A 13124-nucleotide genomic window follows, 5' to 3' on the forward strand; every position below is an offset into this window, starting at 1 on the left:
AAGTCAGAAGCCTGAAAGCAGGGAAATCCGGATGTCTCCATTATGAAGTGAAACAGTGGGAGCTTCAGCATATTTCCAGAACTCTCCATCCAGCCTGGTGATTGAGCATCTGCTTCCTCACTGCCAGTAGCCATCTGCACAGCTTCCCTGGCTCTAAGGGGTTTGTACAATGGCCAAGTACATCTGTTTGCTGTGGCTCCTCACCTCTATCTGGACCACTGGGATCCTGGTTCAAGGCTCCATCTCAGTTCAAGGTACGTTCTTTTGCCAAATTTCCAAATAAGAGACACAAGGTCTCAGCCCACTGTGCTCTTGACCATAGATTGCTGGGAATGGGGAGACACTCAAGGTCAGCTAAAGAGACTCAAGGTCAGTGGAACATCTAATTGGTAGTATTGATCCATCAGAAATGTTTCCACATAACATCAACTTTCCCAAATGAGTTGTATTCACCTTTACATAACTTTGGATTTTATCTTTGGGTATAGTATATTTTCAGTAATGTTATCTGGAAATTACAGGTGAGAAGTTACTCATTTTTCAGAGTGTTTTATTCAAGAAACAAAGCCAGGGTGCGTGTGGGTCATGCCTGTTATCCTGGCTCCTCCAAAGACTGAGATCTGAGGGCCACAGTTCAAAGCCAGCCTGAGCAGACAAATCCAGGAGAATCTTGTCTGCAATTAGCCAGCAAAAAAAAAAGCAAACAGTGGTTGGAAAAACAACCATCAAGCTTGTGGGGAAAAATGGGTAACATTTCGTAAATATTGGCCTATTTTATGTTTCTCAAAGTGCTTATATAATTACATTAATTTCAAGTTTACTATATTATAAAATGAAATGCAATTTTTAATTCACAGTAAATTTAATATATAGTAAATTAACTGAAAGAATTCTGTAAAAAAAGTTCAGGTTTGATAATTTGCCATTAGTCCCTAACCAAAGGAATGATATCCAGGAATTTCTAGGCTTTTCAAATGTCTACACAGAAGCCTCATTCTGCACTGTAGGCAAAAAGTGTAACCACAAATCACTTATTACAGCTCTAGGCAAAGGAAGCCCTGAGTGCTTTCATTAAAGGAAGATTATCCTTCCTCTATTAGAAGATGCCCTGTGATAGAAGTATGTCAGGACAGACATTCAGAGTTGTTTCCTCTGCAGTAATATTTTAATTTTTTAAGGGAGACTGGAGTTATATGGTTGCTTTTTTCTCACCAAATAGCAGAACTATTAATTTTTTTTTCTTTTTTTCTGGTCTTGGGGCTTGAACTCAGAGCCTGGATGCTGTCCCTGACCCTCTTTGTGTTCAAGGCTAGCGTTCTACCACTTGAGCTACAGCACCACTCCTGGCTCTTTTGAGTAGTTTGTTGGAGATAAGGGTCTCAAGGGGACTTTTCTGCTTGGGCTGGCTTCTAATTGCAATTCTCTGATCTCAGACTCCTGAGCAGCTACGATTATAGCATGAACCACTGACCCCTGGCTCAAAACTATTACTTTTAAGTCATTCCTTAGAGATACTATTCCCATTTCCCAACAACTCTGCCATTATTCAAACTCTTTTGGCAGTCATACTTTGACAATTACTTCCTCACACCCTGCCCCATCCTCCACAATGGCAGTGTTTTCCTAAGAAAAGAAAAGTTTGGAAGAGCAGCAGGGTCCCCAGTCATGATAGTGGAAGAGTGGGGAAGAAGATGGGAACTTTTTTGAGGGCCTGTTATATAGAGATACAGAGTTAGGTATACACCCATGGTTTTATTTAACCCTCTCAAAAACTTAGCATTGAATTCTGTTCTGATTCTTAATCACATACTGCTTCAACTACACTTACTTTTTCCTTTCCTTCCCCCCTTTCCCTTCCTTCCTTCCTTTTCTTTCTTTCTTTCTTTCTTTTCCTTCCTTCCTGTCTTCTTTTCTCTTTCTTTCTTTTCTTCTTTCTTTCTTTCTTTCATTCTTGTGGTACTAGGGCTTGAATACAGGGTCTTGTGCACTCTACTTCTTGAGCCATGGTTCTAACCCTTTTATACTTTAGTTTAGTTTTGTTTTGTTTTGTTTTTGTCAGTTGTGGGTCTTGAACTCTGGGCCTGGGCACTGTCCCTCAGCTCTTTAGCTCAAGGCTAGTGCTCTACCACTTGAGCCACAGCGCCACTTCTGGTTTTCTGTAGTTTATTAGAGATGAGTCTTAGGGACATACGTGTCCAGGCTGGCTTTGAACTGTGATCCTCAGATCTCAGCCTCCTGAGTAGCTAGGATTATGGGTGTGAGCCACGGGCACCTGGCTAGGTTTTTTGTTTTGTTTTGTTTTGTTGATAAAGTCTCTCATTGTTTCCTCAGGCCATTCTCAGACTTTAATTATCTTCCTTGTGCCTCCTATGAGCAGTGATTAATGTATACCACGATGCCCAGCTTGTTTATAAATATAGAGTCTAACTTTTTACTTAGGCTGATCTTGAACTGCAGTCCTCTAAATCTTTGCCTCCAAAGCAGCTTGGATTATAAACATATTTGCTGTTTACATAGAAGTCTTAAGAAAGGAGTTGCTGGAGTACCCCCTGTGAACTCCAGCTTTGTATAATTAGCTATAAACACAATAGGAGAGCTAAAATTAATTTAATTAATTACTTTTATTTAAAAGTTTAACTGCTTTCTATGGATCCAGCCTCTGTTGGCTAGATTTACTTAATTTAATTCTGAGTAAAAATCTGGGAAAATATAATCATCTATTACAGATAGCAATACTAATTTGTCCAACCAATTAACAATAGCAGAAATATCTAAAACCATATTTATTCTCCCAGAATAGGTACATCATTATTCTTTTTTTTTTTTGAGATTAAGGCTTGCTAATTTTTTTCCTGCCTCAGCCTCCTGAATAGCAGGGGTTACGGGCATGAGCCGCCACACTGGCTCCAAATAATATTTAAAGATCAGTGTGATAGCAAGAATAGTAAAACTGCTTTATAGTGTAATAAATAACCCCCCTCTGAAGCCAACTTCCAAAGAAGCACCATGAGCAATAGCAGGGCTCTGAGATAAATAGGCAAAATTCCAAGACAGTTACATGTGTCCTAATGGACGATTGTGTGTGTGTGTGTGTGTGTGTGTGTGTGTGTGTGTCTGTCTGTCTGTCTGTCTGTCTGTCTCCCTATAGCATAGTAGTAGAAAACAGTGCAGAATCTCAGTTAAGAACTGAAGTTTTGGAGGCAGAGAACAAGAAGATCATAGTTCCAGGCCAGCATAAGCAGAGCAATTTGTGAGACCTTATCTCAAAAAAGAAAAAAAAATAGCAAAAAGCAAGGCTAGAGACTTAGGTGTGGTAGAATGCCATACTGGCAAGCACAAGGCCCTAACCTCAAATCCTAGTATTGCCATGAAGAAGAAAAACGAGAGGCAAAATTGGGTTTGTGCCCCTAATCTACCCCCTAAATATCTCTATGTGAGCTTGGAAAAATGCTTATTTTCTCCTCGAGCCTCAGTTTTCTCTAAAAGAGGCAAGGTTAGGCACAGAGTGACAGCAGTAGGCCATAGGTGTTGGAGTGACTATGAGTACAAATGACAGTATTGCTGCTGGTCTGTCTTCTCACCTATACACCATCATTCCTATTGAAATGCTGGTGAGAGAAGAGTCTGGAAGCTAGCAACCATTCCCTAATCCTGTGCCTCAGAGACAAACCCCTTCCACTCCCCCCTGCTCCACAACACAGCAACAGCACACAGAGGACTTTGGAATGTTCTTTCTATGTTTGTTAGAAGAAACTTCCCTTAAATACCCACAAGAAAGTTATGGAGGTGTTTAAGCATTGACTCCACAGAATTTTCTGCACAGCAATTGTTGGGGAGATGGAAACACCCTCTGTTGGCTTTCAGTGGATGAGGCTCTGAGCTTCAATACAGTGTACTGTGGCAGTTTCATACAGAACTATAAATCCTGGAACCTGGAAGGAAAGGTTCAAAAGGTCTTCTAGGTCCATTAGATTGTGTGTAAAAAATATTATTCACAGCCTTAACATTTCAACCACCTCCATTTCCCGTGGAAGACCAATCAGTAACTCACTAAATCCAAAATGCTCTGAAGATAACATATGATGATAGTTTATCAATGCTTACTTATCAATGTCTATTATGCACCCAGCACTGGGCTAAGCTTTTTTTTTTTTTTTTCTGTTCCTGGTGTTTGAACTCTGGGCCTAGGTGCTGTCCCTGAGCTTCTTTGGCTCAAGGCCAACACACTACCACTTGAGCCACAGCACCACTTCAGCTTTTTCTGAGTTGGAGGTAAGAGTCTCACAGACTTTCCTGCCTGGGATGGCGTCAAACAATAATCCTCACATCTCAACCTTGTGAGCAGCTAGGATTACAGACATGAGCCACCTGCACGAGGTTTGGGCTAAGCATTTTTGTTAGAACTCTTTGGCTTAACTCTCATTCTCCAATGGGGGAGATAGTGTTCCACTTTATATTACAAATAAGAAACAGGTTTAAAGAGATAAAGCAACTAGCCTACAGTTACAGAGCTAGCAAACAACACAGGTGAAATCCAAGCACCAGATCTGACTCTAAAATTCTACTTCCTAGCAATGGGCCAGTGGCTCATGTCCTGTAATCTTAGCTACTCAGGAAACTGAGATCTGAGGATCATGGTTTGAAGCCATTCCTGGGCAGGAAAGTCTGTGAAACTCTTATTTCCAATAAACTCCCCCCCCCCCAAAGCTGAAAATAGTGGCATGGCTCAAGTGGTAGAGCACTAGCCTTGAGCAAAAGAAGATCAAAAGCAGCACCCAGGCTCTAAGTTCAAGCCCCAGGACTAGAAAAAATAAAATTCTCCTTCCTATATTTAGTTTCTCTACCATGCTTGAAAGATTGCCTGCTCAGTTCCTCTAGGAACTTCTGAGTGAGCCTGCCCCCCAATGGCCAGACAAGACTTGGAACTAAAAACTCCCATTCTCTAACAAGTACATCTTATCCCCTTTCAGAAATGGTGGTGTCATCGACCACATTAGTTTGGAGTTATTGCTGGTATTATTAATTATCCTATCAATAAGAGCCTTGAATTTTCTCAGTGTCAGACTTTTATGGATTCTAAACAGGTTTGGAGCAACCTGTATTATCTAGACACCTCCCTCCCCTTCAGGAACTTGAAGGGTTAGCAAAATACCTTCATGAGGGGGATAGGATGGACTCTGATGGGTGAGATTTACAGTGTGAACCAGAGAAACACACTCATCTAACCCAACAGGCTCTCCTTGTGGGAAATTCCTGGCCTGTCTTATTCTAAATCCAGTCCAGCCACACAGACTTTACTACTGCATGGAGACAATGATGCTTTATAGGATCTAGGAACAGACAGCAATAAGCTGAGGATATATGTGCCTTTCTTTGCAGAACTTACCATCTCAGTGCCATGCAGAATTATGGGTGTCACTGTTGTGAGCAAAAAGGCAGATCTGCTGATGAATTTCACGGAAGCCAGTGAGGCCTGTAAGCTGCTGGGACTAACTTTAGCCAGCAAAGACCAGGTTGCAGCAGCACAGAAGTTTGGCTTTGAGACATGCAGGTGAGTAACAGCTGGATTGTCAAATGCTGCCAGAGCTCTTTTGGCAGTGTTTTTGTTGTTGTGGTGGTGGTTGTTTTGTTGTTTTTAGACAGGATCTCACTATATAGCCCACGCTGCCCTTGAACTTGTGATTCACCTATCTCAGCCAGGGGTTTACATGCATGGGACACTAGACCTGGCTTGGTTCTGTCCTTGTTCAACAATAGATTGGTCCATTCATCTAGTGTATGTTCTTTCACAGTTATGGATGGGTTAGAGAACGGTATACTGTCATCCCGAGGATTCTCCCAAACCCCAGGTGTGGGAAGAATGGGATTGGTGTCCTGACTTGGAATGCTCCAGTGAACCGAAAGTTTAAGGCCTACTGTTACAACTCATCTGGTGAGTCAAATCCTCAGCCTCCCCTGTGATAGGTCTTCTCTAACTATCTCTAGCTCTGTCACCTGAGCAGCAGCAGACCTAACCTTAGCAAAGGTCATCTAGTCCTCCCAAGAAGAAGCCTTCACACACACACACACACACACACACACACACACACACACACACACACTTTTTCCCCTTCCCCTTATACTATTTTACTATGACAAACACATGATAATTTACTCAATGTGTTGCAACATATTTTATAATTATTGTTCATTTATTCTTTCAGATGCTCACAAGTCCCAAGTCATCAAGTCAGAGAAGCTTCTACTTGACTTTTACTTTATCCTATTAGGTTTTGAGTAATTCTTTGATTCCTTGCTTCCCAGAACTGTAATGTGTCCTAGATATGGAGATACTTGGTTCTTCAAGGAGCCCTGTTGTTTTTTTTTTAAATGGGAAACTTTCATTAAAAATCAAGATCTGCAAGCTAATTATTTTCATTACCACTGCTTCGCAGTGGTGCTTCTCGGTTAGGTCAGGAAATGTGGGGCAAGACTGAATCTTTAAAAAGTCACTACCCAACTGGGTGCCCAATTTAGTACCCATGGGACTGAGAACTGGAGAGTCACAGTTCAAAGCCAGCCCAGGCAGAAAAGTCCACAAGATTCCATCTCAAATTAACTAGCAAAATGCCATATTGACAGTATGGCTCAAGTGGTAGAATGCCAGCCATGAGCAGATAACCAAATGAGGGTATTGGGGCAGGGAAGGTGGCTCAGTGGTAGAGTGATTGCCTTGCATGCATGAGACCCTGAGTTCGATTCCTCAGCACCACATAAGCAGAAAAAGCCGAAAGTGGTGCTGTGGCTCAAGTGGTAGAGCGCTAGCCTTGAGCTGAAGAGCTGAAGGACAGCGCTCAGGCCGAGTTCAGGCCCCACGACTGACAAAACAAAAAACAAACAAAAACAAATGAGAGTGTAAGGTCCCAGTTATCTCCACAAAAAAAGTAAAAAAAAAAAAAAAAAAAAGCATCACTACCCTATGTGAATGTATTCTCATTTTGAAGTGGATTGGTCTCATTTGCTTCTGGTTGTGATCAATTTTATGGCTTGTCTATTGTCCTATTTTATTTTATTTTTGAATGGGTAAAACACTTATATGGCTCAATGTCCAAAATGTACTTTTTAAAAAAGTAGTGAGAGGAGTCTTCCCTCTAGTCCTCCTGTACTGTTTCTACTCATGACTCACCCTTCCCACTCACTGCTGGTTTATCCCTCCAAGTTGTTTTGTGAATAAAGGAAGGGGGACAGGGAGTGTCTTGTTTCCTTTTCTTACAAAAACACTAGCATGCCATAGCTAGTGCTTTGCATGTGACTTTTTTCTACTTACTCCTAGAAATTACCCTGTATCAATCGATGGAGACAGCTCTCATTTTTTCAGCATCATTTTTTTTATGGATTCCAATGAATGGCTCTATTCTATTCAGCCAGTATTCCATTAATGGCTTTTTGTACTGTTGCTAGACCTTCTGAGACCTAAATTTTAGGATCTGATGTTTCTGGTATCTCTCATTTCTATAAAAATATAACCATCTTCTTCTTTGCTCCAGAATTATATCCCTTCCCTCTGCAACTCATCTTTCCTACACTTCCACTGGTAGTCACATTACTCCTCTGCTCCACAGCCTTGGACTACTTCCCATTTGAGAATTTATGTCATAAATTGTGAGGTCTTTTGTACATAAAAGTGAATGTATATGAAAACTTCTCTCTCCTATAGAATAAATTCCAGATTTGTTAACATGGCAAGTATAAATTTTGGTCCTCTACCACTGACATTCTCTCTCTTCCTAGTCTTGTTTACTTCTTACACTTGTTCATATTCTCAGTCTCTGTCTCTGTGTCTGTCTGCCTGCCTGCCTGCCTGCCTGCCTGCCTGTCTGCCTGTCTGTCTGTCTGTCTGTCTGTCTCTCTCTCTCTCACACACACACACACACACACACAAACACACACACACCCCATTCAATCTGAACTTACTATATTTCTTGTAATATTCCTCATCTAATTCTACTTCCTAACTTCTGGATTCTTACCTCACGCATTCCTATTGACTGGGATATCTTATTCCCTCTTTGATACCAAATGAGTTACTGCTCTATTTTGGCCATCCTGGCCTTTTTATTCATTGAATGGGCTCAGTTCATCCAATCTCTCTCTGCCTCTTGTACTTTCTGTTCCCTTTACTTAAAATGTTTTTGTCCTAGATCTTCAATGACTGGCTACTTTCCACCATTCAGTTCTCAGCTAAGATGTCACCTCCCTGAGAGACCTCTTACCACCTTCTCCAAAGTATCCCTCATCATCCACCCTCATCAGTTTAATCCACTTCTGTTGGTTTTATTTTTTCTGGATTATTTTTTATTAGCTTTATCCTTCCAAATGCATGTATACCCCTTAAAAACAGGGATTCTAGGAGTTGGGGATTTGGCTTAGTGGAAGAGCACTTGCCTAACAAGTACAAGGTCCTGAGTTTGGTCTTCAGCTCTGCAGAACAATCAAACCAACACACACACACACACACACACACACTCAGAGAGAGAGAGAGAGAGAGAAGGAGAGAGGGAGGGAAGGAGAGAGGGAGGGAAGGAGAGAGGGGAGGGGGAAATGGACTCTGTCTCCCTTGTTACCTGTGCCTAATACCTCAAAAAGGGCATGAGTACTCCATAACCATTTGCTGTATGAACACACGGGTCCTCCATACTGGATGTAAATGCCTTCTCCTCTGAATCCCTTTTTAAAAATGCTTCCTTACACATTTTTTATGAGTACAGAGAAATTTGTTTTTCATGGATCTGATCCTGAAGTGGCATCATATGTATGGCTTGACATACTTGACATCATATGTATGGCTTCCTCATCTGCTCCTTTTTTCCTTCTTTATCCAATATTTATTGAGTATGTACTATGTGCCAACCACAGAGGACATTCCATGAAAACCAAGTCAGAAAGCTTCCTGCTTCCAGGAAGTTCAGAGTCCAGTGAGGTACAGTGTAACGAGAACTGCCATGAGAGAGGGTATGGAGGGACAAGAACATATGCCCAGGGACTCAATCTAGTCAAAAAGTCAGCATGATGATTCATAGTCTGACACTTGACATCGTCTACTTCACCTTAGGTAGAGTTAGCTAAGTAAAGAGCAAAGAGTTGTAAAGGTGAAGAAAGCATCATGAAGAAGACTGGGATGAGAGAGATGACATGCCAAGGACCTGAAGGGATTTCAACAGGGCAGAAGCAGTGAGTAAAGGCCTGGGCTGATGAGTTTCACAGAGACAGGGGCTGGACCATGTAGGGTCTTGTCAACCAAGCAATCAAGTAACATGATGAGATGTGTGTTTTGGTGAGAGCTTTCTGGCTGCAGCGTAAGAGGCCTGATGGGTAGGGAGACAAGTGGGAAGAATAGCTGAGAGTTTCTTTATGACAATGTCTTGATTCTTCCCTCTCCCAACAGACACGTGGGTGAATTCGTGCCTCCCAGAAACCATCACCACCTTTGATCCCATGTTTGACTCACAAACTGTGACGTACACAGCAGAGCTCACTATGGGCGACAGCACCTCTTCCTCCATATCATCCACTCATTCTACACGTGCTCTGGCTACCACTCCTGCTCCAGTTACCACCTCAATTCCTCGGAAGACAAAACTGATCTGTATCACAGAGGTTTATACAGAAACTAGTTCTGCAGCTACAGAGACAGAACCAACTATTGAAAGTGAAGCAGCATTCAAGAATGAAGTTGCTGGGTTTGGAGGTGAGTGCTTTCTGGTTCTATGTTAGGTGTGGACGTGTGTGTTTATGTACTAAGATGACATAAAATTTAGCCTGTCTTCAGAGAGGTACTCAAATGCAGCCAGTTATAAAGACATAATACGCATTCAACTTTCATAAAGTCAAATCTTAAGGAACAAGCTTCAGATTGTGAGTATAAAAGAGCTTTACTCTTGAAAAATCAAGTCTCTGGTAGCTTACACTTGTTATCCTAGCTAATTAGGAGGCTGAGATCTAGAGGATCACAGTTTGAAGCCAGCCAGGAAGAAAAGTCCAAGAGACTTCATCTTCAAAATCATCAGCAAAAAGCAAGTATAGAAGTGTGGTTCAAGTGGTAGAGCACCAGCCAAGCAAGAAAGCTGATGAAGAATCAGGGCCTGATTTCAAACCCCTGTACCACACCAAGAAAAAAAAAGATTTAAAAAGTTTATTACTGGGGTTGGGAAGTTGGCTCAGTGGTAGAGTGTTCGCCTCACATGTGTGAGGCCCTGGGTTTGATTCCTCAGCACCACATAAGGAGAAAAAAAAATAAACAAACTGGAAGTGGTGCTGTGGCTCAAGTGGTAGGGTGCTAGCCTTGAGCTGAAGAGCGGAGGGACAGTGTCCAGGCCCAGAGTTCAGCCCCCATGACCCAAAAAAAAAAAAAAAAGTATGTTTCTATAAAGAGAAAAACCTATCCTTTAACTTCTAAGACTTTATTTCAGACACCTCTTTCTCAGGCAGGCCTGTTAACTAGATTGGGTCTTAAGGCCTGAGGAAATAAACTCAACTTTTTTATAGTTGAAAGGAAAATGTAACCTAGGCAGAAAGTAACCCAAAAGACCAGACTGACAAAAGTTACATAGAGGAAAAGATTTATTGCCAGAGGAGCCTAAGGCTAAGTTCTCATGAAGAAAGGGAGAAAATGGTACTGTCTGGCTCCTTGGAGGCCCTTTAATGTCGTCTGAGGCCAGAAATAGGAGGTGCCTCACCTACTGTGCAGGTGCTGCCATCAAGGGCGGAGCTTAGGTCTGCCAGGGAGGCGTTTCCTTACAATAGAAAGTACATAAAATAGAGAGAGCATGAGCAGCAAGGCCCATGGCTCTATAGGCAGGAAGCAGAGAAGTTAATGAGAAGCTAAGGGTGCTGGTGGCTCATGTCTATAATCTGAGCTACTCAGGAGGCTGACATGTGAAGATTAGGGTTTGAAGCTAGCCCAAGCAAGAAAGTCCATGAGACCCTAATCTCTAACTGGGCACCAAGAAAAGCTGGAAGTGAAGTGGAACTTTGGCTCAAATGGTATAGTGCTAGCCTTGAGCAAGCCCCAGGACTGGGGGCAGGGGTGGAGGGGGTAGAGGGGGGGTGAGAGAGGAAGAGAGAGAGAGAGAGGGAAGGAGGGAGGGAAGGAGGGAGGGAGGAAGAAAGAGAAAAAGAAGTGAATGAGAGCCCCCATGTCATAAATGGTTACAGAGGAGACTCTTCTCCTACATCATCTGTTGTCTCTATCACATGCAGAGTTGAGATGGGTCATTTAGATGTGCACACACCAATGTGTAAGGGAAGGACCAGCAGGCCTTGTCTATTTCCCAGGTGTCCCCACGGCTCTGCTGGTGCTTGCTCTCCTTTTCTTTGGTGCTGCAGCTGGTCTGGCAGTTTGTTACATCAAAAGGTAAGATTGTTGGCACATTGTTAGTCTTATCATCTTCTTTACCTCCCTGCCTTGTGTTCTTCTGAGGTTGTCACTGGCCTCTGATTGGTCAAAATGGAGGAGCTACACTTCTTACTCCATAAATCTCTCCTCATCTCACCCGCCCTCATTACCACCAACTATTTTAGCATACCAAAGACATCAATGGCTGTCCCTTTGAAAATCAAGATATAAATGAATAGCTCACTAAGGAAATATATGCTACATTTGATTTTTGGCTTTGTTTTTGGTGGAAGAATTGTGCCTATAGTTGTGCCTGAGGATACTGTTCACTTTAGATTGATTTGTGAAGATTGGGATGTGTTTATAAGCAAGTACAATTTATCAGGGCTCTGAGATAAAGGTACAGTGTGGGGAAGGGCTGTGCCAATACATGCCATTGCCTTCCAGAGAAGCCTCTCACTGTCATTTTCTGTGTATGCTTACAGGTATGTGAAGGCCTTCCCTTTTACAAACAAGAATCAGAAGAAAGAAATGATTGAAACCAAGGTAGTAAAAGAAGAGAAGGCTGATGATGGCAATGCCAATGAGGAATCAAAGAAAACTGAGAAAACCTCAGAAGAGTCAAAGAGTCCATCAAAAACCACAGTGAGATGTCTAGAAGCTGAAGTGTAGAAAAGGAGCTATGAAGGAACACCTGAGGCTGGTTTCTTTCCTGATTTGTCCCCTGGCTCCAGGTGGGGAAACTAAAAGAGCCAAAGAACCAAAGAAAAATGTCTACCCTTTGGGTTCTAACAGGAAACAACTGTGGAGTTCTCCAGAGAGAGGACTCTTCTTACTATAATCCTTCCTGGACCTTTCCTCCTACCTCCACAGCTTCCCACAGCCTTTCTAGCCTGACTATGTGCTAGTAATAGCCCAGTGATAGAAAGGAACTACCAAAGTGCCTAATGGAGTTCATCCCTACACATTCATAGATTGCCTGAGTTGAGGGCCAGAGACCCTGAGACCAGGCCAGAGGCTTTCCATAGCTCTGAAAAGGAAACACACCACTCGGCATGTCCTTGAGCCAGGCACAAGTAAAAGAAGAAAGGAAATATTCAGCAACTAAAGGCAATGGAGAGCCACATGACTTGAGACCTAATCCCTAGGAAGCAAAAATACAGTGTAGGAGGCCAGGATACTGACAGCAATGTTTATGACAGAGGCATAAACACAGGATCCAGGTATCCTTCACTGAGTGAGTTGATTGAAATCACTTTTTAGAACATGCACACTTTCTTTTCTCTCTGCTGCTGCTATTTTCTCTGGAAGAATAAAGTTGGATAAGAAACAAAAAGAAAATACTCACAAAATTCTATTTCATCGGAATCACAGAAATTATTATTGAAGAACTTAATATGTTAAAAAGTAGTGAGATTTAGCCTGGTGCTGGTGGTTCATACCTATAATCTTAGCTACTGTGATCTGAGGATCATAGTTCAAAGCCAGTCCAGGCAAGAAAGTCTGCGAGACTCTTATCTCCAATTAACCCCCAAACAACTGGAAGTAGAGCTGTAGCTCAAAGTGGTAGCCTTCAACACAAAAGCTCAGGGACAGTGCCCAGGCCTTGCATTCAAGCCCCATGACTTACACACACACACACACACACACACACACACACACACCACATCACATTCAAAGAGTAGTTGCCAAATATCGCCTGCAGATGGACTATCCCTCCTCCAAAATGCTTGGGAGCAGATGTGTTTTA

General features: G+C 42.3%; 1 protein-coding gene across 1 annotated transcript; it reads left to right on the plus strand.

Annotated features, from left to right (window-relative positions):
* On the plus strand, window positions 1–12854 carry Lyve1 (lymphatic vessel endothelial hyaluronan receptor 1). Its single transcript, XM_013028728.1, has 6 exons — window positions 1–254; window positions 5380–5551; window positions 5793–5932; window positions 9425–9727; window positions 11314–11392; window positions 11860–12854. Exons 1-6 carry the CDS (start codon window positions 170–172, stop codon window positions 12044–12046), a joined length of 966 nt encoding a protein of 321 aa, XP_012884182.1. The 5' UTR covers window positions 1–169; the 3' UTR covers window positions 12047–12854.
* The last annotated feature ends 270 nt before the right edge of the window (window positions 12855–13124 follow it).

The sequence above is a fragment of the Dipodomys ordii genome, unplaced genomic scaffold, assembly GCF_000151885.1.
Source record: "Dipodomys ordii isolate 6190 unplaced genomic scaffold, Dord_2.0 Scaffold113, whole genome shotgun sequence".
NCBI lineage: Eukaryota > Metazoa > Chordata > Mammalia > Rodentia > Heteromyidae > Dipodomys > Dipodomys ordii.

What these genes read in the sequence shown, in the direction of transcription:
- Lyve1 (XM_013028728.1), top strand. Translation starts at nt 170, where the DNA reads ATGGCCAAGTACATCTGTTTGCTGTGGCTCCTCACCTCTATCTGGACC. An exon ending in AGGCTCCATCTCAGTTCAAG is followed by an intron (nt 255 to 5,379) that starts GTACGTTCTTTT and finishes CTTTCTTTGCAG; the next exon opens with AACTTACCATCTCAGTGCCA. An exon ending in GCAGTTTGTTACATCAAAAG is followed by an intron (nt 11,393 to 11,859) that starts GTAAGATTGTTG and finishes GTATGCTTACAG; the next exon opens with GTATGTGAAGGCCTTCCCTT.